Source organism: Cherax quadricarinatus, chromosome 13 (genome assembly GCF_038502225.1).
Source record: "Cherax quadricarinatus isolate ZL_2023a chromosome 13, ASM3850222v1, whole genome shotgun sequence".
NCBI classification, from domain to species: Eukaryota; Metazoa; Arthropoda; class Malacostraca; order Decapoda; family Parastacidae; genus Cherax; species Cherax quadricarinatus.
The window spans coordinates 27,755,175-27,779,630 of record NC_091304.1 but is presented as its reverse complement, the minus strand read 5'-3'; the positions used below and the strand labels follow the sequence as shown (position 1 = coordinate 27,779,630).

At 39.7% G+C, this 24,456-nt stretch overlaps 1 protein-coding gene across 24 annotated transcripts in view; it reads right to left on the bottom strand.

Annotated features, from left to right (window-relative positions):
• The window catches only part of syd (JNK-interacting protein syd), a 517,229-nt gene that overhangs the window by 112,216 nt on the left and 380,557 nt on the right, over positions 1-24,456 (bottom strand). For all 24 annotated transcript variants that reach the window (XM_070084613.1, XM_070084636.1, XM_070084625.1 and 21 more), the window contains 3 exons: positions 16,570-16,695; positions 11,797-11,956; positions 8,316-8,532 (listed from right to left, as the gene is read on the bottom strand). In XM_070084613.1, the coding sequence (XP_069940714.1) occupies positions 8,316-8,532; positions 11,797-11,956; positions 16,570-16,695 (503 nt within the window). The remainder of the gene's footprint in view (positions 1-8,315; positions 8,533-11,796; positions 11,957-16,569; positions 16,696-24,456) is intronic.

The following is a 24,456-nucleotide window of genomic DNA, read 5'->3' as shown; positions in this document are numbered from 1 at the left end:
AATAAAACAAAAAGTACGAAATTTGATGGAAAATTGATGAAATTATGCTCTTGCGAATTTTGATGTGTCAGCAACATTTACGCATCGGCAATTTTGCCGACTTTGACTCCCATTTTAGGCCAATTACATTATTCCAGTCGACCAAATTCTTAGTTATTTCACTAGCATTACTGCTATTCTATCGACTGAGCACAATAAATCACCAAGTCAACTGTTTCAACTACAAAATAAAGTGATTGGAAATTGGCAATTTGGCCAATTTAATACAAAGTTCAAAATATTCCAATTTCAAAATAGGGTCCAGAATAAACAATGCAGACATTCCTGGCACCAAATTAACATTTCCTCTGTTCATTAGTTATGCTTTCAGGCTTTAAAAATGAATTCCATTATGATTTTTATTCACATAATGAATTTTTATTCAAACAAAAAAAAAAAAAAAAAAAAGATTTACAGTTATGCAATACTGTAATAATTGTATAAATAATATCACCACATTTGTGAATGTATATCAGACCCACCAGCTGGCATGTATTAGACGTGTGAGGTCATTTGTTTACTCTTGAACATCGGCAAAAATTTAACATTTCCACTACTTTGAGCTCAGTTTCAAGCCATTTTCAGTACTAAACCAATCAAAATCATCTCTATTTCTGTAGTATATCTTCCATTCTATCAAATGAGACCAAGAAATCGCAAATACAACTATAAAAAACATACAAAAAAACACTGCAAAATCGGTTTTAATAAATAATTACAGTCTCAGTTTTTTTCTCTCATTATGCACTGTGTGCTGCAGGATTTGTTTTATGTGGTGCACACATACGACATAGATGTATTCTCTCATATGTAGGCCCAAATTTACCGCTCACAGCTTATCAGAGTGAGCTGAGCTCGTAGTGTAGGTCTACGGTTTGGACCCTCAACATAGAGCTGTAGATCGACAGCATGGACCCTGAAAGGGATAATAATGATAATAATCATAATCTCTCTGAGGCGAATTAAATGTCGTATATTACGTTAATATAGACATTTTGATTAATTCATCTATGATGTTTTTTCAAAATTATATAATAAACACGCTACGTAACATATAAACATGATAAATACACCCACAGTAGAATTAATTAACATAAATATGAGATGTCCTGGCTTTAAGTGAAACAAAGCTGAAGGGGGTGGGAGAGTTTCAGTGGAGAGGAATAAATGGGTTTAGGTCAGGGGTTTCAAATAGAGTTAGAGCTAAAGAAGGAGTAGCAATAATGTTGAAGGATAAGCTATGGCAGGAAAAGAGGGACTACAAATGTATAAATTCAAGGATTATGTGGAGTAAAATAAAGATTGGATGTGAAAAGTGGGTTATAGTAAGCGTGTATGCACCTGGAGAAGAGAGGACTGTAGAGGAGAGAGAGAGATTCTGGGAAATGTTGAGTGAATGTGTGGGGAGTTTTGAATCAAGTGTGAGAGTAATGGTGGTTGGGGATTTCAATGCTAAAGTGGGTAAAAATGTTATAGAGGGAGTAGTAGGTAAATTTGGGATGCCAGGGGTAAATGTAAATGGGGAGCCTTTAATTGAGCTATGTGTAGAAAGAAATTTGGTAATAAGTAATACATATTTTATGAAAAAGAGGATAAATAAATATACAAGGTATGATGTACCACGTAATGAAAGTAGTTTGTTAGATTATGTATTGGTGGATAAAAGGTTGATGGGTAGGCTCCAGGATGTATATGTTTATAGAGGGGCAACCGATATATCGGATCATTATTTAGTTGTAGCTACAGTTAGAGTAAGAGGTAGATGGGAAAAGAGGAAGGTGGCAACAACAAGTAAGAGGGAGGTGAAAGTGTATAAACTAAGGGAGGAGGAAGTTCGGGCGAGATATAAGTGACTATTGGCAGAAAGGTGGGCTAGTGCAAAGATGAGTAGTGGGGGGGTTGAAGAGGGTTGGAATAGTTTTAAAAATGCAGTATTAGAATGTGGGGCAGAAGTTTGTGGTTATAGGAGGGTGGGGGCAGGAGGAAAGAGGAGTGATTGGTGGAATGATGAAGTAAAGGGTGTGATACAAGAGAAAAAGGTAGCTTACGAGAGGTTTTTACAAAGCAGAAGTGTTATAAGAAGAGCAGAGTTTATGGAGAGTAAAAGAAAGGTGAAGAGAGTGGTGAGAGAGTGCAAAAGGAGAGCAGATGAAAGAGTGGGAGAGGCACTGTCAAGAAATTTTAATGAAAATAAGAAAAAATTTTGGAGTGAGTTAAACAAGTTAAGAAAGCCTAGGGAAAGTATGGATTTGTCAGTTAAAAACAGAGTAGGGGAGTTAGTAGATGGGGAGAGGGAGGTATTAGGTAGATGGCGAGAATATTTTGAGGAACTTTTAAATGTTGAGGAAGAAAGGGAGGCAGTAATTTCATGCACTGGCCAGGGAGGTATACCATCTTTTAGGAGTGAAGAAGAGCAGAATGTAAGTGTGGTGGAGGTACGTGAGGCATTATGTAGAATGAAAGGGGGTAAAGCAGCTGGAACTGATGGGATCATGACAGAAATGTTAAAAGCAGGGGGGGATATAGTGTTGGAGTGGTTGGTACTTTTGTTTAATAAATGTATGAAAGAGGGGAAGGTACCTAGGGATTGGCAGAGAGCATGTATAGTCCCTTTATATAAAGGGAAAGGGGACAAAAGAGATTGTAAAAATTATAGAGGAATAAGTTTACTGAGTATACCAGGGAATGTATACGGAAGGGTTATAATTGAAAGAATTAGAGGTAAGACAGAATGTAGGATTGCGGATGAGCAAGGAGGCTTCAGAGTGGGTAGGGGATGTGTAGATCAAGTGTTTACATTGAAGCATATATGTGAACAGTATTTAGATAAAGGTAGGGAAGTTTTTATTGCATTTATGGATTTAGAAAAGGCATATGATAGAGTGGATAGAGGAGCAATGTGGCAGATGTTGCAAGTATATGGAATAGGTGGTAAGTTACTAAATGCTGTAAAGAGCTTTTATGAGGATAGTGAGGCTCAGGTTAGGGTGTGTAGAAGAGAGGGAGAATACTTCCCGGTAAAAGTAGGTCTTAGACAGGGATGTGTAATGTCACCATGGTTGTTTAATATATTTATAGATGGGGTTGTAAAAGAAGTAAATGCTAGGGTGTTTGGGAGAGGGGTGGGATTAAATTATGGGGAATCAAATTCAAAATGGGAATTGACACAGTTACTTTTTGCTGATGATACTGTGCTTATGGGAGATTCTAAAGAAAAATTGCAAAGGTTAGTGGATGAGTTTGAGAATGTGTGTAAAGGTAGAAAGTTGAAAGTGAACATAGAAAAGAGTAAGGTGATGAGGGTATCAAATGATTTAGATAAAGAAAAATTGGATATCAAATTGGGGAGGAGGAGTATGGAAGAAGTGAATGTTTTCAGATATGTACTTGGGAGTTGATGTGTCGGCGGATGGATTTATGAAGGATGAGGTTAATCATAGAAATGATGAGGGAAAAAAGGTGAGTGGTGCGTTGAGGTATATGTGGAGTCAAAAAACGTTATCTATGGAGGCAAAGAAGGGAATGTATGAAAGTATAGTAGTACCAACACTCTTATATGGATGTGAAGCTTGGGTGGTAAATGCAGCAGCGAGGAGACGGTTGGAGGCAGTGGAGATGTCCTGTCTAAGGGCAATGTGTGGTGTAAATATTATGCAGAAAATTCGGAGTGTGGAAATTAGGAGAAGGTGTGGAGTTAATAAAAGCATTAGTCAGAGGGCAGAAGAGGGGTTGTTGAGGTGGTTTGGTCATTTAGAGAGAATGGATCAAAGTAGAATGACATGGAAAGCATATAAATCTATAGGGGAAGGAAGGAGGGGTAGGGGTCGTCCTCGAAAGGGTTGGAAAGAGGGGGTAAAGGAGGTTTTGTGGGCGAGGGGCTTGGACTTCCAGCAAGCGTGCATGAGCGTGTTAGATAGGAGTGAATGGAGGCGAATGATACTTGGGACCTGACGATCTGTTGGAGTGTGAGCAGGGTAATATTTAGTGAAGGGATTCAGGGAAACCGGTTATTTTCATATAGTCGGACTTGAGTCCTGGAAATGGGAAGTACAATGCCTGCACTTTAAAGGAGGGGTTTGGGATATTGGCAGTTTGGAGGGATATGTTGTGTATCTTTATACGTATATGCTTCTAAGCTGTTGTATTCTGAGCACCTCTGCAAAAGCAGTGATAATGTGTGAGTGTGGTGAAAGTGTTGAATGATGATGGAAGTATTTTCTTTTTGGGGATTTTCTTTCTTTTTTGGGTCACCCTGCCTCGGTGGGAGACGGCCGACTTGTTGAAAAAAAAAAAAAAAAATATGAGATGTTTTTCCAGTCTTGTGTCAGTGTCAGAAAGAATTACGTTTTCTCTAGTTCAACACCAAAGAAAATGTGTACACAATAGTACAGTGGTCCCTCGCTTTTCGTAGTTCTAGGCAATCATAGATTTCGGAAATCATAGGGGTATTTTCGTATAAACATGGGCTCGCTTTTCATAGTTTGACTCGCGAGTCGTAGTTCGTCCGGGACACGTACCCATGGCGTCAGCCTGGGCGGCAGCCAGTCTGGCATTGTTTACCAGTGAGCGAAGGTCCCCTCACGTGCTCCAGCGAAACATTTCATAATATTCCATTTATTTTAGTGGTTGCAAGTACTAAATAAGCTACCATGGCTCCAAAGAAAGCTCCTAGTGCCAAGCCTGTGGTAAAGAAGGTGAGAAATACGATTGAATTTAAGAAAAACATCATTGAACAATATGAAAGTGGTACAAGTGCGGCCGAACTGGCCAGGATGTATAAGAAACCCTACACAACCATATGTTCCATAGTGGCCAAGAAAAAGGAAATCAAGGATGCTGTTGAGACTCTATGACCGCGGGTTCAATCCCGGCCGGGGGTATGGTTTAAGGATGCTGTTGTTGCAAAGGGGGTAACTATGCTGACAAAAATGAGATCATCAGTACTCGAAGAGGTTGAGAAGTTATTATTGTTGTGGATAAATGAGAAACAATTAGCAGGAGATACTCTTATGACTTCGATTATTTGTGAAAAGGCTAGGCAGTTGCACAACGATCTGGTAAAGAAATTGCCTGAAAATAGTGATTATGTGAATGAATTTAAGGCCAGCAAAGGTTGGTTTGAGAGATTTAAGAACCGTACTGGCATACACAGTGTGGTAAGGCATGGTGAGGCTACCAGTTCGGACCACAAGGCAGCTGAAAAATATGTGCATGAATTCAAGGAGTACATAGAGGCTGAAGGACTGAAACCTGAACAAGTGTTCAATTGTGACGAAACAGGCCTCTTTTGGAAGAAAATGCCATAGAGGACCTTCATTACACAGGAGGAAAAAGCAATGCCAGGACACAAGCCTATGAAAGACAGGCTGACGCTAATGTTCTGTGCTAATGCTAGTGGGGATTTCAAAGTGAAGCGACTACTAGTGTACCATTCTGAAAATCCCAGTGTGTTCAGGAAAAACAATGTTATGAAAAGTAAATTGTGTGTGTTTTGGAAATCTAATAGTAAGGCATGGGTCATGAGGGAAATTTTCGTCGAGTGGTTCAATGAAGTGTTTGGCCCTAGTGTGAAGAATTACCTCCTGGAAAAGAAATTGGATCTCAAGTGCCTGCAAGTAATGGACAATGCACCTGCTCATCCTCCAAACTTGGATGACCTAATTTTCGAGGAGTCTGGGTTCATCACAGTAAAGTTCTTGCCCCCGAATACCACTCCTCTCCTCCAGCCCATGGACCAGCAGGTCATTGCAAACTTTAAAAAACTCTATACCAAACCAATGTTTCACAGGTGCTTGACTTTGACCACAGACACTCACTTGACCCTAAGGGAATTTTGGAGAGAACACTTCAGCATCCTCCACTGCATAACCCTTATAGGTATGGCTTGGGAGGGATTGACTACTAGGACTTGGAACACTGCCTGGAGAAAATTGTGGCCAGATTGTGTCGACAAGAGGGATTTTGAAGGGTTTGGGACTGACCCTGATGAGCCTATGTCTGTTGTAAAATCAATTGTGGCACTGGGGAATTCCATGGGGTTGGATGTGAGTTTGGAGGATGTGGAAGAATTGGTGGAAGACCACAACGAAGAGCTCACCACTGAGGAGCTGCAAGAGCTTCAGCAGGAACAGCAACAGATGACAGCTCAGAGGAGGAGGAAGAGAGATGGAAGATGGTGCCTTCTTCAGAAATTAAAGAGGTTTTTGCTATGTGGGGTAAGGTGGAAAGATTTATGGAGAAACATCACCTTACAAGGTTGTTGCAAGCCATATTGGCAACATGTACAGTGACAAAGTCTTGGGCCATTTTAGGGAAGTTCTAAAGAGAAACCAGAAACAGAGCTCTCTGGACAGTTATTTTGCGAGACAGGACTCCAGTGACTCTCAAGGTGGTCCTAGTGGCATTAAGAAACAGAGAAGAGAAGCAATCCCAGAAAAGCAATTGGTACCTGAGGTGTTGCTGGAAGGGGATTCCCCTTCCAAACTATAAACAATCCACTCTCTCCTCCTCCAGTCTCCCATACACTAAGAAGAATCTCCAATAAAGGTAAGTGTTATGCTGTTAATGTTTCATTCATCATTTCCCATTGTATTGTTTATGTGCTACATGTATATTTTACGTAAAAAAATTTTTTGTTTTAATACTTCTGGGTGTTAGGAACGGATTAATTGTATTTACATTATTTCTTATGGGGAAAATTGATTCGCAAATCGTAGATTTCGTTAATAGTAGCAGCTCCAGGAACGGATTAACTACGAAAAACAAGGGACCACTGTATTACTAGAAGTAACTGCAGAAAATTATTCCTTTCGTATGCCTTCACTCAGAGCGTTATTCCTCCTAAAAATGGTGTGTTACATGAGAATGGGAGTGTTGCTCTTTATTTATTCTACTTTACCAACATGGAAACAATCTGTATACAATGTAAGGTATTTGTATTATGGTATAAGATTCACAGACATGGAAATGAAGGTGTATCAACCAAAACCAGAAGCATTCATCTGTTTGTTTACACACACTGCAGCTCTGTCCTCTCTCATTTACTTGTTCTCTCTCTCTCTCTTTCATTTATTTGTTTACTCACCTCTCACCCTACATTAAGACTACAAATATTTAAGGTAAGTAATGAGTGAACTGTATATGCATTTTGTCACTCTGGGACTCTTTAAATGTCGTAGTATATTAGGCGTGGGTGGGGTGGCCTGGCTTGGCTACCATACCTACCACATCTGATTTCTTATAATAAATACTACTCATCTCACCCTACATTAAGACTACAAATATTTTAAGGTAAGTAATAAGTGTACTATATGAGTATTTTACTTTTTTTATTGTTTTTTAATGCTTAGCTTTATTGATAACTTAATATATGTTAGTGTAAAATTGTTATCTAGCATTTATATACATTCATAAGTGGAAAAAAAGGGTGTTCCACTTTACAGAGATTTCCACTTTATGGCAGTAGCCTGGAACCTAACCTGCCATATAAGTGGGGCCCTACTGTATTTCCTCAATTATTGGTGGCCACATCCACCTCAAAGCCACTCAACTTGAGGTCAACATCACTTTCCTCTTAAAAGAGGAGTGTTAACATGACATGGCATCAGTGAATCCATGGTGTTTGCCACGCTGTATGCTCTAGCTGGCACTCAACTGAACTGGTGCTCTCAGAAGGTACCTTTTTTAATACTGCACACACTGAGTGTTAACATCCATTCTATACTGACCAGGCATCTCAGGCCAATTGTGCCAAATTCAGAGGCAGGAAAAAAAAAACATTGATCTACATTGGGAGCACTAGTGGTAACAACGTAGATCTATGTTTGGACAGTTTAAGGGTTAAAGGCATATGAATGTGTAATTCCCATGTATCTCACAGCACTGAAGTGACAGAATGGAAGACATACTAACAAAATAGCTATGAGTTTGGTTGACTGGAACAATAGAACTGACCTAAAATAGGACTCAAGTAGGTGAAATTGCTGATGCATAAATATTATCGAAACAACTAACTTTGCAAAAGCGTAATTCCATAAGTTTTCCATCAAATTTCGTACTTTTGGTGTCATTACCTTTGGAAAGATTTTTTTTTTTTTAAATTCCTGAACCCAGAGAGCAAGTTTCAGATCAGGGGTCTGGACCCTGAAAGGGTTAAAACATGCCAATATGCTGTCAGAATTCTAATAATATTTTTTAACAAACCAGCCATCTCCCACTGAGGTAATTTTCTAAATACTGTACCGTATGTCTTAAAATGGGAAAACTACAGTACTTACTTCTACATTCATAATCCTAGGGTCAACAACATGAATTTTGTTGCGGTACCCACACCAAACTTTGTTGTGTACAACATGCATGCACCGGATGGAATGATGAGGTTTGCCTAGATCTAAGAGATGGTAATTGGTCAAGTCCCATTGTCCATCTCCCTGCCGGTGAAATATGGCCACAGTGCCATCTGCAAGAGCAGCCAAGACTCGACCTTTGATGTGTCTGTAAGAAAGAGTAATGATAAATATCTATATATTTACATCATATAACAATGTACAAATGGAAAGAAAACATGATTTACTATGGTAAACATTTAGGTGGAATGCATTAGCTTACCTGTGACCAGTTCTGAGGAGTTTTCTATCCTCATAGACTAACCTGGGGCTGGTTTTCCTTGTTGACTGCCTGTTCAACTAGGCTGTTGCTATTATTGGCTATTATTAATTTACAAGGAATGGTGCAGGTGGTAATATTTTATGGAATGGCAGAATTAAAAGCCTGGAGGTCACATGATAAAACTAGCCAGTAGATGTTTGGTTGATTTGGTTAATATTGTGAGATAAGATGATTTTTTAGCAGAGTCTTAAATTTATAAGTTGTCTGGGGATCCTTGACCTATTCCGATAGAGAGTTCCAGATCTTTGGGCCTTTTATGTGCATAGCGTTCTTGCATAGTGAGAGTTTTATTCGAGGGATGTTGAAAAGGGCCTTATGCCTTGTATTGTGACTGTGCATTCTGTTGTAACCATCGAGTAGTAGTTTTAGGGGAAGGTTTACAGTGGAGTTCAAAGTTCTGTATATGTAGTAGGCACAATAATAAGAGTGTATGTCTTGTATATTTAGCAAGTTGAGTCTTTTGAAAAGTGGTGGGGTGTGCTGTCTAGCACAGGAGCTGGTTATCACCCGCACAGCAGCTTTTTGTTGGCTGTGGTTGAGCCCCAGGCACAGATACCATAGGTGAGGTAAGGATATATTAGAGAGTGGTACAAGGTAAGGAGAGTCATTTGTGGTACATAGTAGCATATCTTGGAAAGGATTCCTACTGATTTGGAAATTTTCTTAGCTATGTGATGGGTATGGGACTGAAATTTAAGATTACAGTCAAGGGGAAGACCTAGAAATTTGCCCTCCGTGTGTCTTGATATAGGGGAACCATTTAACAGTATGTTGAGTTGAATATTTGAGGCTCTGTTGCCAAACAGCATGAAGTAAGTTTTTTCTATGTTAAGTGTGAGTTTGTTGGTCATCATCCAAGCATATATCTTTAGCAGTTCATTGTTTAAATAACAAAAAAGGCACAATACTGTAACTGGAACGATACACAAATAACCCGCACATAAAAGACAGAAGCTTACAACGACGTTTCGGTCCGACTTGGACCACTGACAAAGTCACACTGTTTACAGTGTGACTTTTTTCAAGCACAGCTGGGTCTGAATGGGAGTAGACATATGTAGTGTCATCTGCGAAGAGAACTGGTGTAAGGAGTTGGGATGCATTGGGGAGATCACTGATGTAGATGAGAAAGAGGAGTGGGCCTAGGACACTACCCTGGGGTACTCCTACAGCTACAGGTTGGATAGCAGAGTTGACTCTATTTGCATATACATACTGGTGTCTGTCATTAAGATAGGATTTTAGGTAGTCAAGAGAATGTCCTCTTATGCCATAATGATTCAGTCTGAGGTGCAAGAGATTGTGGTCAACTGTCAAACGCTTTTCTTAGGTCGACAAAGAGCCCCAGGGGATATTCATTCTTATTGAGAGCTGTGTATATTAGGTCAAGCATTTGTATATTAGCATCATTCGTGCTTTTTTTTAGTCTAAGTGCAAACTGGCATGGGTTAAGTATGTTGTTGGATGTAAGGTAGGAGTAAAGTCACTTGTGTATTATTTTTTCAAATATCTTGGATAGTAAGGGCAAGTTTGATATGGGTCTGTAATTGTTCAAATCAGTTGGATCTCCACCTTTGTGGCTCAGGCTGACCCTTGCTGTCTTGAGCATGGATGGGAAGGTTGAGGAAGCTATAGATTTGTTAAACATTGTTGCAATAATGGGCGACAGTTCTGGTGCAGCTTTTTTATATATGAATGGTGGCAAGTTATCTAGATCACCTGATTTGTTTTTTAATGATTTAATGATGAGTGAGACTTCAGTGGGATTAGTTGGAGCTAGAAACAGAGTATTTGGATAGTTGCCAGTGAGGTACTCGCTCGAATGGGTATTTGAGCTAGGAATTTGGCTCGCTAGCTTTGATCCTACGGTAGAGAAGAAGACATTAAATTTGTTGGCCGTGTCTATAGGTTGCTTGTGAGGTTCATCTGGTTTAGTTAAGTCTATCTCTCTATTTCCAGTCGGTATTCTTGAGCCAAAAATTTTGGAGAGGGTTTGCCAGGTACTTTTTATGTCATCTTTCATTTCACTAAATCTATTTTCATAATACATTTGCTTTGATTTATGTATTAGTTTTATTAGTATTGATGTGTATCTTTTAGTAAATTCTTTAGTAATTAAGCCTAATCTGAACTGCTTTTCAATTTGGTGTTTTTTATTAATAGTTTTGAGGATACTTCTAGTTAGCCATGGGCTGTTTAGCCTCTTTTCTGTGATCTGTTTCGTTTTGACTGGGCAATGTTTGTTGTAGAGGTTTAGGGTTTTATGTAAAAAAAATTTGATATCTTTATCGATATTATTACTGTCATTTAGCTCTCTCTGCCAATCAATGGCACCTAGAGCTAGTTTTAGGTTGTTTATCGATGTCTCGTCATGCAGGTGAAATGAGATCTTTCTTGTTTCTTGAGGCACTTACTTTCTTAGGATCCATGGTTAGAAAAAAGAAATTTGGTAAAATAACTGCACAAAAAGCACAAAACGCTGGGATGCTGGGTGGATGTTGTGGCGTTCGATGTGTCAATTAGTGGCAATGTATCTGAAGCTCGCTCATAACTCAAAGCAAAAAATCAACCAAGCATAGGCTCGTAACTTTGAAAACTCATAAGTTGGGACACTCGTAAGTCAAGGTACCACTGTATGACTTGGAGGGTGTATAAATCTGTAGTAGAAGGAAGGCAGGGTAGGGGTCATCCTAGGAAAGGTTGAAGAGATGGAGTAAAGGAGGTTTTGTGTGTGAGGGGCTGGACATCCAGCAAATGTGTGTGAACATGTTAGATAGGAGTGAGTGGAGGCAAAGAGATTTTGGGATTTGATGAAAAGTTAGAGTGTAAGCAAAGGAACATCTGTGAAGGGATTCTGGGAAACCAGTAAACTGGATTTGAGTCCTGGAAGTGGGAAGTACAATACTTACACTCTGAAAGAGGGGTGGAGACATTTGCAGTTCAGAGGGGCAGCTAAACTGTAGTATTGGTGTGCCTCTGGAAAAACTGTGATAGAGTGAATTGTGGTGAAAGTGTGCCTTCTTTTTTGGGTCACCCTACCTCTGTGAGAGAGGGCTGGTGTGTTAAAAGAAAAATTGAGATAATACTTACACAATGGACAACACAGAGTCCTTGAGCTTGATCGAGTGTAGACAGCGCTTCCAGTGGCGGACTGCTGAATGAACATATATTGAGCCACTTTGTGAGCCAAGCCACATGGTTGACAGGACAGATGACATCTTTTCTACTTCCTCAGTTACTACACTTGAATCTGTTAAAAAAATTTTCAGAAATTTACAAATAAATGAATACCATAATAATACAGATTTTTTTTTTATGAAGTACAGTAGAGCCCCGCTTTACGGTATTTCGCCTTACGGTGTTCCGCTAATACAGCGATTTCAAATTATGACCAAAACTTTCTATACAGCGAGCGGTCTTTCAAATGAAGAGCGAGCCACCCAGTTTGTTTACATGTGAGCACATCTTTCTATTTTTTTTTTTTATTATCACACTGGCTGATTCCCACCAAGGCAGGGTGGCCCGAAAAAGAAAAACTTTCACCATCATTCACTCCATCACTGTCTTGCCAGAAGGGTGCTTTACACTACAGTTTTTAAACTGCAACATTAACACCCCTCCTTCAGAGTGCAGGCACTGTACTTCCCATCTCCAGGACTCAAGTCCGGCCTGCCGGTTTCCCTGAACCCCTTCATAAATGTTACTTTGCTCACACTCCAACAGCACGTCAAGTATTAAAAACCATTTGTCTCCATTCACTCCTATCAAACACGCTCACGCATGCCTGCTGGAAGTCCAAGCCCCTCGCACACAAAACCTCCTTTACCCCCTCTCTCCAACCTTTCCTAGGCCGACCCCTATCCCGCCTTCCTTCCACTACAGACTGATACACTCTTGAAGTCATTCTGTTTCGCTCCATTCTCTCTACATGTCCGAACCACCTCAACAACCCTTCCTCAGCCCTCTGGACAACAGTTTTGGTAATCCCGCACCTCCTCCTAACTTCCAAACTACGAATTCTCTGCATTATATTCACACCACACATTGCCCTCAGACATGACATCTCCACTGCCTCCAGCCTTCTCCTCGCTGCAACATTCATCACCCATGCTTCACACCCATATAAGAGCGTTGGTAAAACTATACTCTCATACATTCCCCTCTTTGCCTCCAAGGACTAAGTTCTTTGTCTCCACAGACTCCTAAGTGCACCACTCACTCTTTTCCCCTCATCAATTCTATGATTCACCTCATCTTTCATAGACCCATCCACTGACACGTCAACTCCCAAATATCTGAATACATTCACCTCCTCCATACTCTCTCCCTCCAATCTGATATTCAATCTTTCATCACCTAATCTTTTTGTTATCCTCATAACCTTACTCTTTCCTGTATTCACCTTTAATTTTCTTCTTTTGCACACCCTACCAAATTCATCCACCAATCTCTGCAACTTCTCTTCAGAATCTCCCAAGAGCACAGTGTCATCGGCAAAGAGCAACTGTGACAACTCCCACTTTGTGTGTGATTCTTTATCTTTTAACTCCACGCCTCTTGCCAAGACCCTCGCATTTACTTCTCTTACAACCCCATCTATAAATATATTAAATAATCACTCTTGGGCACATTAAATGTCTTATTTAATGTTAATATAGACATTTTCATTAATCTATCTATGATATTTTCTTCAAAATTATATAAGAAACACATTACATAATATATAAACATTTTATGTTATATACTATGGAGGTGTGGTAGCCGGGGGGAGGGAAAACATTACATCACTCCCCTTAATGCATAACGCTTCTGTTTACAATTCTCGGCATGAATTATTCATTACTTCTCCCTTTGTTTATGATGGCATCTAAAGGTAGTTGATAGAAACGATTAAACTCAATGAACATGGTGAGTCATGTTGATGGCAGTGAGGGGACTTGAGCTAGAGTTCGTCACGGCCACACTAGCTGGAGATTCGTCCGTAAAAACTTGCATTTGTGGTCACAGTGGTGCCTGTGCTAACCTTCCTATGGTGTAGAAATATACCTAGTTGGACGAATCTTATTGTGGCTAGCTGGTCTAGTGGCTAACGCGACGGTCTGGAGTTTTGAGACTCCCTGACCGCGGGTTCAATCCCGGCCAGGGTATGGTTTATGTCAATGTAATAATATGGCTCTGGGCCACATTAAATATCGTGTAGCTATGTAGGTAGGTTTAGGTATGTAGCCCAGGTGGACTACATACCTACATTATTATTATAACTGATAATTATACTTATGTGTAACTGTACCTAAGCAAAACACACTGTGCTGGCATGCAGGTACACATTAAAATCACTAAGAGTGTCTTATTAGTCTTGAAGATGCCATATTAATAATGATAATAATAATAACACAATAATAATCACTCTGAGGCGCATTAAATATCGTATAAAAGGTTAATATAGACATTTTGTTTAATCCATCTAAATACACCCCACAGTAGAATAAATTAATGTAAATATGAGATGTCCTGTTTAAGGGCAATGTGTGGTGTAAATATTATGCAGAAAATTCGGTGTGTGGAAATTAGGAGAAGGTGTGGAGTTAATAAAAGTATTAGTCAGAGGGCAGAAGAGGGGTTGTTGAGGTGGTTTGGTCATTTAGAGAGAATGGATCAAAGTAGAATGACATGGAAAGCATATAAATCTATAGGGGAAGGAAGGCGGGGTAGGGGTCGTCCTCGAAAGGGTTGGAGAGAGGGGGTAAAGGAGGTTTTGTGGGCAAGGGGCTTGGACTTCCAGCAAGCGTGCGTGAGCGTGTTAGATAGGAGTGAATGGAGACGAATGGTACTTGGGACCTGACGATCTGTTGGAGTGTGAGCAGGGTAATATTTAGTGAAGGGATTCAGGGAAACCGGTTATTTTCATATAGTCGGACTTGAGTCCTGGAAATGGGAAGTACAATGCCTGCACTTTAAAGGAGGGGTTTGGGATATTGGCAGTTTGGAGGGATATGTTGTGTATCTTTATATGTGTATGCTTCTAGACTGTTGTATTCTGAGCACCTCTGCAAAAACGGTGATAATGTGCGAGTGTGGTGAAAGTGTTGAATGATGATGAAAGTATTTTCTTTTTGGGGATTTTCTTTCTTTTTTGGGTCACCCTGCCTCGGTGGGAGACGGCCGACTTGTTAAAAAAAAAAAAAAAAATGAGATGTGGTAGCCAGGTGACTTGTAGGACTTGTGGTAGCCAGGCGACTTGTAGGACCTGTGGTAGCCAGGCGACTTGTAGTTCAACATCAGAGAAAATGTGTACACTATAATATTACTAGGGGTAGCTAGAAAATTATTCCTTTCTTATGCCTTCACTCAGAGTGTCATTTCTTCTAAAAATGGTGTTACATGAGAATGGGAGTGTTTCTCTCTATTTATTCTACTGTATCAACATGGAGACAACTTGTACACAATGTAAAGTGACGAAAACCAGACGCATTCGTCTGGTTTGTTTATATTACCTGTAGGTGGGGTGGAGGGGTGAGGGCTGCCCTTCCTGGCTACCCATACTTCCCAACCTGACTTCCTACAAATAAAACTCACCTCTCACCCTACATTAAGACTACAAATATTTTAAGGTAATTAATGAGTGCACTGTATATGCATTTTATTGCTCTAGGGAGCTTAATGTCATAGTAGGTGGGAGTGGCCAGGCAGGATGCCATACCTCCCACATGACTTTCTACAAATAAATACTTTTCACCTCTCGCCCTACATTAAGACCATTAAGACTACAAATATTTTAAGGTAAGTAATGAGTGTAATGTATATGCATTTTATCACTCTAGGGAGCTTTAAGCATCGTAGTATAGTATGTGTGGGCAGGGGCATCATAAGGGGGAGGGGCGCCCTGGGTGACACCATTTAGGAGGTGACACCATAGAGCCTCTAAAGAAGGTAACACTAATGACCAAAACCATGCTGCAGCAACTAAAGAGAAAAATCCTTCGTTGCTATATAGTCTATTATAGGATTACAGAGTATAAATAGGCCTATATAGGGAAAAATCATTGATTTTGATGATGTGATAGATGATTTTGCAGGACTGAAGGCAAGGAAATGAAATATCAGATTCTTTGAGATGTTACCTGTACTCAAGGTTAAATTGAACTAGTTTTTTCTTTTTCAAGTTTTTGTTTTTCATTGTTGAAGATGAATAAATGTAGTATCTGTTGCCTATACTCAAAGTGGTATTTGAGTTTACGTTCCCTCAATATTACTATGATTATTTATTTTATCATTAATAAAGTTCTGTTTATGGCCTTTAAACATTCTCATTGCTAAACATTAGTCACTGGGCATGCAGCAGTGATGTAACTGGAGTTTACTACCCCTATCCCCCTGCCCTTGAATTTCATGGGGGTGACACCAAAGATGCTACCCCGGGTGACACCAACCCTAGCGACGCCTGTGTGTGTGGGAGGGGTGGCCAGGAGTGCTACCACACCTGACTTCCTACAGTAAATACTACTCATCGTTTGCCCTACATTAAGACTACAAATATTTTGAGGTAAATAATGAGTGTACTATGTGTGTATTTTACTTTATAATACCTAGTTCTATTGCTAACTTCATATATATTAGTGTAAACTTGTTATCTGGCACTTATATACATTTATAAATGGAAAAAATGGAGTTCTGCTTTCTGGCAGTAGCCTGAAACCTAACCTGCCATATAAGTGGGGCCCTACTGTATTTCTAGATGCTCTCCTTAGGACAAAGATCTCACTGATATTAAATAAGATTCATATTTAAATTATAACCAAGTAGAGTAAATCATTTACTACAATGATGTAGTGTCATGCAGGCTCATAGGAAAGGTATCATTACCTTGAGAGGGTTCTACCTCTTCTACTCCATCTTTAACAATACCCTCCGGCTCCTTGAGTAGTCTTCGTGTAGGAACTTCTTCCTCTTCTGAATTTTCTATTACTTCAGCCCTGTCTGCATCTTGATCTGAAAGCATCACACCGACTCTCAAAGAATGTAAAATAGCAAACTAATTATTATTATTATAATCAGAAAGAAGCGCTAAACCACAAGGGTTAGCAAACTAATAAACTAATTTTAATCAACCAATTAATTTTAGTTCTGCTTTAAGTAATTTGCAGTCACTAATATTATGGTCATTTATTTTATTATCATCATTATTACTACTGGATATTCCTCAGCCTTGTAAAACTGTATTATAATGCTTTAGTTCCAGCAAAAATCCTATGGTATATAATACCGACAGGTTGGTAGGTAAGACACATAGGCAACAGTTAGGCAACTTTATTCCGAAACGTTTCGCCTACACAGTAGGCTTCTTCAGTCGAATACAGAAAGTAGGCAGGAACAGTAGTGATGTGAAGACGACGTAATCAGTCCATCACCCTTGAAGTCGTAAATTTGAGGCTGTCAGTCCCTCAGCCTGGAGAAGTTCAGTTCTGAGAGGGACGTGACCTCTCAGTGGCTGCTTTCTCACTACTACTACTACACTGCACCTCTCCTTCCGACAGTATTTAAGTCTCCGCACTGTCGCTTGATCTTCAGATAGTTCCTGTCTATGGAACTTAACTTCTCCAGGCTGAGGGACTGACAACCTCAAATTTACGACTTCAAGGGTGGAGGACTGATTACATCGTCTTCACATCACTACTGTTCCTGCCTACTTTCTGTATTCAACTGAAGAAGCCTACTGCGTAGGCGAAAAGTTTCGGAATAAAGTTGCCTAACTGTTGCCTATGTGTCTTACCTACCAAAAATCCTATGCATGATAGCTTTTTCTGTTAATACTATAAGCAACATGAAACTGTCCATAAAATGTTTTTACAAAGTAATTTTCCTTTAAAAAATTATGATTATTATTATTATTATTATTCTTAAACAATGAAGAAGTTCAAAGTTTCTTTTGGAAGTGAAAGCATTAAAAATTCTCGTACTTTGTGCTAAACTAACTCCTACAGTTTAACTTAAAATTTGAAATGTTGCATAATGTGTTATGAATGCACCAGACAGTTTCTAAGAGACACATCATAATATAGAAGTTAATAAGTAGTTTTTTTCAATATACAGTGGACCCCCGGTTAACAATATTTTTTCACTCCAGAAGTATGTTCAGGTGCCAGTACTGACCGAATTTGTTCCCATAAGGAATATTGTGAAGTAGATTAATCCATTTCAGACCCCCAAACATACACATACAAACGCACTTACATAAATACACTTACATAATTGGTCGCATTCGGAGGTGATTGTTATGCGGGGGTCCACTGTATTTAGTATGTAAGCTTCTTTCTGGATAATATCTTTTTGTAAACTAGTGTGGTGGTAGGAAATTCAAGATAAACTACCATACATTATTGGCCATAAGGCAAAATTTTTTATTAAACAAGTATATGTACTTGAGATGTACCATCACTACATTATTATTGTTAGGGTGAAGGGTTACAATGGCCTCTAGTCCAATTAAGAGTTAAGGGGATCAAAGGCCAATTAACATTTTTGGGTATGTGTATACACTCAGTGGCCACTTAATTAGGCATACCTTTTTAGTACTGGGTAGGGCTGACCCTTTGCCCCCAGAACAGTCTGAAGTCTTTGAGCCATGGATTTAACAGTGCTGAAAACATTCCCAAGAGATCCTGGTCCATGTTGACATGATAACACAACACAAATCTCCTGTTCCACTACAACCTACAGGTGCTCTACTGGATTGAGAAATAGTGTGTGTGGAAGCCACTGAAATACAATGAATTTATTGCAATGTTTGTGGAACCACTGGAGATGACATGTGCTGTGACATGGCACGTTATCTTGCTGGAAGCGCCATTGGAAGATGGATTGACTGTGGTCATAAAGGGGTGTACGTGGTTAGCAACAATACTCGGGTAGACTGTAGCATTTAAGCTATGCTCAGCTGGTATTATGGGGCCTAATGTGTGCCAGGGAAACATTCGCCACACTATTACACAACCAACATCAGCCTGAACTGTTGACACAAGGCAGGTTGAATCCATGGCGTCATGTTGTTTACGCCAAATTCTGATGCAACCATCTGCATGTCACAGCAGAAACTGCAGTTTGTCAGACCAGGCAACATTTTTTCCTAATCTTCAACTATCTAGTTTTGGTGACCTTGTGCCCACTGTATTCTCAATTTCGTGTTCTTAGCTGACAGAAGTGGAACCCAGTGTGGTCTGCTGGTAGTCCATTCACTTCAAGGTTCAATACGTTGTGCATTCAGATATGCTCTTCTGCATACCACTATTGTAACACATGATTATTTGAGTTGCTGTTGCCTCCTTTTATCAGCTTGAACCAGTCTGGCTATTCTCCTCTGACCTCTGTCATTAACAATGTATTTTTGCTCACTGAATTGCTGCTCACTAGATGTTGTGTGTTTTTTACACCATCTTCTGTAAACTCTCAAGTTATGCATGAAAATCCCAGATCAGCAGTCTGAGATGCTTAAACCACCCTGTCTGGTGTCAACAATCATTTAACGGTCAAAGACACTTAGATCACATTTCCTCCCCATCCTGATGTTTGGTATGAACAAAAACTGAACCTTTCGCCAATGTCTGCAAAACTGGCTGATTAGATACTTGCATTATTAAGCAGGTGTACCTAATAAAGTGGCCACTGAGTGTAAAATGTGACTACAATAATATGAATTTAGAGTATGAAATTATTAATTAGTCTAAAAATAATTGTAGTATGTCTTTTATTCCTAACAAAACAATTCTGGTTAAAAAAATGCCAAGGGAAGCAAACTGCCCAGCCGCACAAATGCATTTATAACAAAATATAAGTATAACAACCAACTGATGCATGAGATATATACACATATACATATATTACAGTAGGTACAATACTGGAGGGTTCTATTAATGCTGTAAATTAGGAAGCTAATTTGCCAGTTTGAAAATTTGACATAGTCATTGGTGGAGTATCTCACATACAGGAGACACAGTGAGAACTTGCAACTCCCAGGGTGTTGAATTTTTTTTTTTTTTTTTAACATGTTGGCCATCTCCCACCAAAGCAGGGTGACCCAAAAGAAAGAAAAACCCAAAAAAGAAAGAAAAGACTTTCATTATCAGGCAGCACTTTCACAATCACTCATACACAATCACTGTCTTTGCAGAGGCACCCAGATACGACAGTTTAGATAGTCACTCCAAACTGCCAATATCCCAAACTCCTCCTTCAAAATGCAGGCATTGTACTTCCCATTTCCAGGATTCAAGTCCGGCTAACTGGTTTCCCTGAATCTCTTCACAATATATTACCCTGATCACTCCTAACTAACACACTCACACATGCTTGTTGGAAATCCAAGCCCCTCGCCCACAAAACCTCCTTTACCCCCTCCCTCCATCCTTTTCGAGGACTACCCCTACCCTACCTTCCTTCCCCCACAGATTTATATGTTCTCCAAGTCATTCTACTTTGTTCCATTCTCTCTAAATGACCAAACCACCTCAACAACCCCTCTTCAACCCTCTGACTAATACTTTTAGTAACTCCACACCTCCTAGTTTCCACACTACAAATACTCTGCATAGTATTTACATCACACACTGCCCCTAGATGGGACATCTTCACTGCCTCCAGCCACCTCCTCACTGAAGCATTTACAACTCAAGCTTCACCTATAAAAGTGTGTTGGTACCACTATACTCTCATACGTTCCCTTCTTTGCCTCCACAGATAACGTTCTGTCTCCACAGATACCTCAATGCACCACTCACCTTTTTTTCTTCATCAATTCCATTAACCTCTTCCTTCATAAACCCATTTGCTGACAAATCATCTCCCAAATATCTGAAAACATTCACTTCTTCCATACTCCCGCCCTCCAATGTGATATCCAATTTTTCTTTTATCTAATCGTTTGATACCCTCATCACCTTACTCTTATCTATAGTATTCACTTTCAACTTTCTACCTTTACATACCCTCCCAAACTCATCCACTAACCTTTGTAACTTTTCTTTAGAATCTCCCAAAAGCAGAGTATCATTGGCAAAAAGTAATTGTGTTAACTCCCATTTTATATCTGATTCCCCATAATTTAATCCCACCCCTCTCCTCAACACCCTAGCATTTACTTCTTTTACAACCCCATCTATAAATATATTAAACAACCATGGTGACATTACACATCCCTGCCTAAGATCAACTTTTACCGGGAAGCAATCTCCCTCTCTCCTACACACCCTAACCTGAGCCTCACTATCCTCATAAAAACTCTTTACAGCATTTAGTAACTTACCACCTATTTCATACACTTGCAACATCTGCAACATTGCTCCCCTATCCACTCAATCATGTGCCTTTTCTAAATCCATAAATGCAATGAAAACTTTCCTACCTTCATCTAAATACTGTTAACTTAGGCGCTTCAACATGCAAGATATCATGTACGTCTTGCTACTTCTACTTGCACTTAAGTCACACTACACTTGGATGTACAATCTTATATACACACATCCCTCTGGGTTTTCTTCTATTTTATTACTAGTTCTTGTTCTCGTTTATTTCCTCTTATCTCCATGGGGAAGTGGAACAGAATTCTTCCTCTGTAAGCCATGCGTGTTGCAAGAGTCGACTAAACTGCCAGGAGTGAGGGACTAGCAACCCCTTCTCCTGTATACATTACTAAAGTTAAAAAGAGAAACTTTTGTTTTTCCTTTTGGGCCACCCTGCTTCGGTGGGAAACGACCTTTTTGTTGAAAGAAGACATATGCTTCAATGTTAACACTTGATATACACATCCCCTACCCACTCTAAAGCCTCCTTGCTCATCTGCAATCCTGCTCTCTGTCTTACCTCTAATTCTTTCAATAATAACTCTACTGTACACTTTACCTGGTATACTCAGTAAATACATTCCCCTATAACATTTACAATCTCTTTCGTCCCCTTCCCTTTATATGAAGGAACTATACATGCTCTCTGCTAATCCCTAGGTACCTTCCCCTCTTTCATACATTAAACAAAAATACCAACCACTTCAACACTATATCCCCATGTCTGTCTTGATCCTGTCAGTTCCAGCTGCTTTACCCCCTTTCATTCTATGTAATGTCTCACACACCTTCCCCACACTCATATCCTTCTCTTCTTCACTCCTAAAAGATGTTGCACCCCCCTGGCCAGTTAATGAAATTACCGCCTCCCTTTCTTCATCAACATTTAAAAGTTCCTCAAAATATTCCCGCCATCTACCCAATACTTCCAGCTTTAGATCTACTACTCCCCTACTCTGTTTTTAACTGACAAATCCATTCATTAGCTAGGCTTTCATAACTTGTTTACGTCACTCCAAATTTTTTTCCTATTCTCAGCAAAATTTCTTGACAGTGCCTCTCCCATTTTATCATTTGCTCTTTCTTCACCTTTCTTTTACTCCCCACATACTCTGCCCTTCTTGTATCACTTATGCTTTGTAAAAACCTCTCAAAAGCTACCTATTTCTCTTTTATCATACTCTTCTTAAGCTACCTTTTCCTCTTTTATCACACCCTTTACTTCATCATTCCACCAATCATTCCTCTTTCCTCCTGCACCCACCCTCCTATAGCCACAAACTTCAGACCAATATTCTAATACTGCATTTTTAAAACTATCCCATCCCTCTTCAACTCCCCCATTACTCATATTTGCACTAGTTCACCTTTCTGCCAATAGTTGCTTGTATCTCACCCTAACTTCCTTCTCCCTTAGTTTATAAACTTTCACCTCTCTTTTACTTTCTGTTGCCCTTTTCCTTTTGTCCCATCTACCTCTTACTCTAACTGTAGCTACAACTAAATAATGATCTGATATATCCATTGCAGCTCTATAAACATGCACATCCTGAAGGCTACCCATCAACCTTTTATCCACCAATACATAATTTAACAAACTACTTTCATTTCGTGCTCTATCATACCTTGTATACTTATTTATCCTCTCTTTCATAAAATATGTATTACTTATTACCAAACCTCTTTTTACACTTGGATCAATTAAAAGTCCCCCATTTTCATTTGCCCCTGGCACTCCGAATTTACCTACTACTCCCTCTACAACATTTTTACTCACTTTAGCAGTGAGATCACCAACCACAAGTACTTTCTCACTTGGTTCAAAAGTCCCCACACACTCACTAAACATTTCCCAAAATCTCCCTCTCACCTCTACACTTCTCTCTTCTCCAGGTGCATAAACACTTACTACTGTATAACCCACGTTTCACATCTGACTCTTATTTTACTCCACATAATCCTTGAATCTGTACCTTTATATTCCTTCTTTTCCTGCCATAACTTATCCTTCAACATTATTGCTACTCCGTCTTTATCTCTAACTCTATTAGAAACCCCAGAACTAATCCTATTTACATCTCTCCACTAAGACCCTCCTACTCCCTTCAGCTTTGTTACACTTAAAGCCAGAATATCCAGTTACTTTTTATTCATAACATCCACAATCACTTTTTTCTTATCATTTGCACAACATCCATGCATATTCAAATATCCCACTTAGACAATTTTCTTCTTTTTCTTTTTAGTAAGCTATACGGGAAGAGGGGTTACTAGCCCATTGCTCATGGCATTTTAGTTGACTTTTACAACACGCATGGCTTACAGAGGAAAGATTCTTATTCCACTCCCTCATGGATATGAAAGGAAAAGCAATAAGAGCAAGAACTATTAAGATAAAAATCAAAGAAAACTCAGATGACTGTGTGTACATAAGTATGTACATGCATGTGTATGTGTAGTGTGACCTAAAACAACTTGTGTGTATACAGTAGGGCCCCGCTTTACAGCGTTTTGCCTTACGGCATTCCACTAAAATGATGTCAAATTATGACCAAAATTTGCCATACAGCAAGTGGTCTTTCAAATACGGCGCACCCCACCTACTTTGTTTACATTCTCCGTGACCACATCTATTATGTCTGGAAACTTTCCAAAATTTCAAGTGTTTTAAAGTTATTGCGTATTTTATATGTACTCTGATAATTATACTAATGTGTACCTTATTTTTTTTTTTTTTTATTATCACACTGGCCGATTCCCACCAAGGCAGGGTGGCCCGAAAAAGAAAAACTTTCACCATCATTCACTCCATCACTGTCTTGCCAGAAGGGTGCTTTACACTACAGTTTTTAAACTGCAACATTAACACCCCTCCTTCAGAGTGCAGGCACTGTACTTCCCATCTCCAGGACTCAAGTCCGGCCTGCCGGTTTCCCTGAATCCCTTCATAAATGTTACTTTGCTCACACTCCAACAGCACGTCAAGTATTAAAAACCATTTGTCTCCATTCACTCCTATCAAACACGCTCACGCATGCCTGCTGGAAGTCCAAGCCCCTCGCACACAAAACCTCCTTTACCCCCTCCCTCCAACCCTTCCTAGGCCGACCCCTACCCCGCCTTCCTTCCACTACAGACTGATACACTCTTGAAGTCATTCTGTTTCGCTCCATTCTCTCTACATGTCCGAACCACCTCAACAACCCTTCCTCAGCCCTCTGGATAACAGTTTTGGTAATCCCGCACCTCCTCCTAACTTCCAAACTACGAATTCTCTGCATTATATTCACACCACACATTGCCCTCAGACATGACATCTCCACTGCCTCCAGCCTTCTCCTCGCTGCAACATTCATCACCCACGCTTCACACCCATATAAGAGCGTTGGTAAAACTATACTCTCATACATTCCCCTCT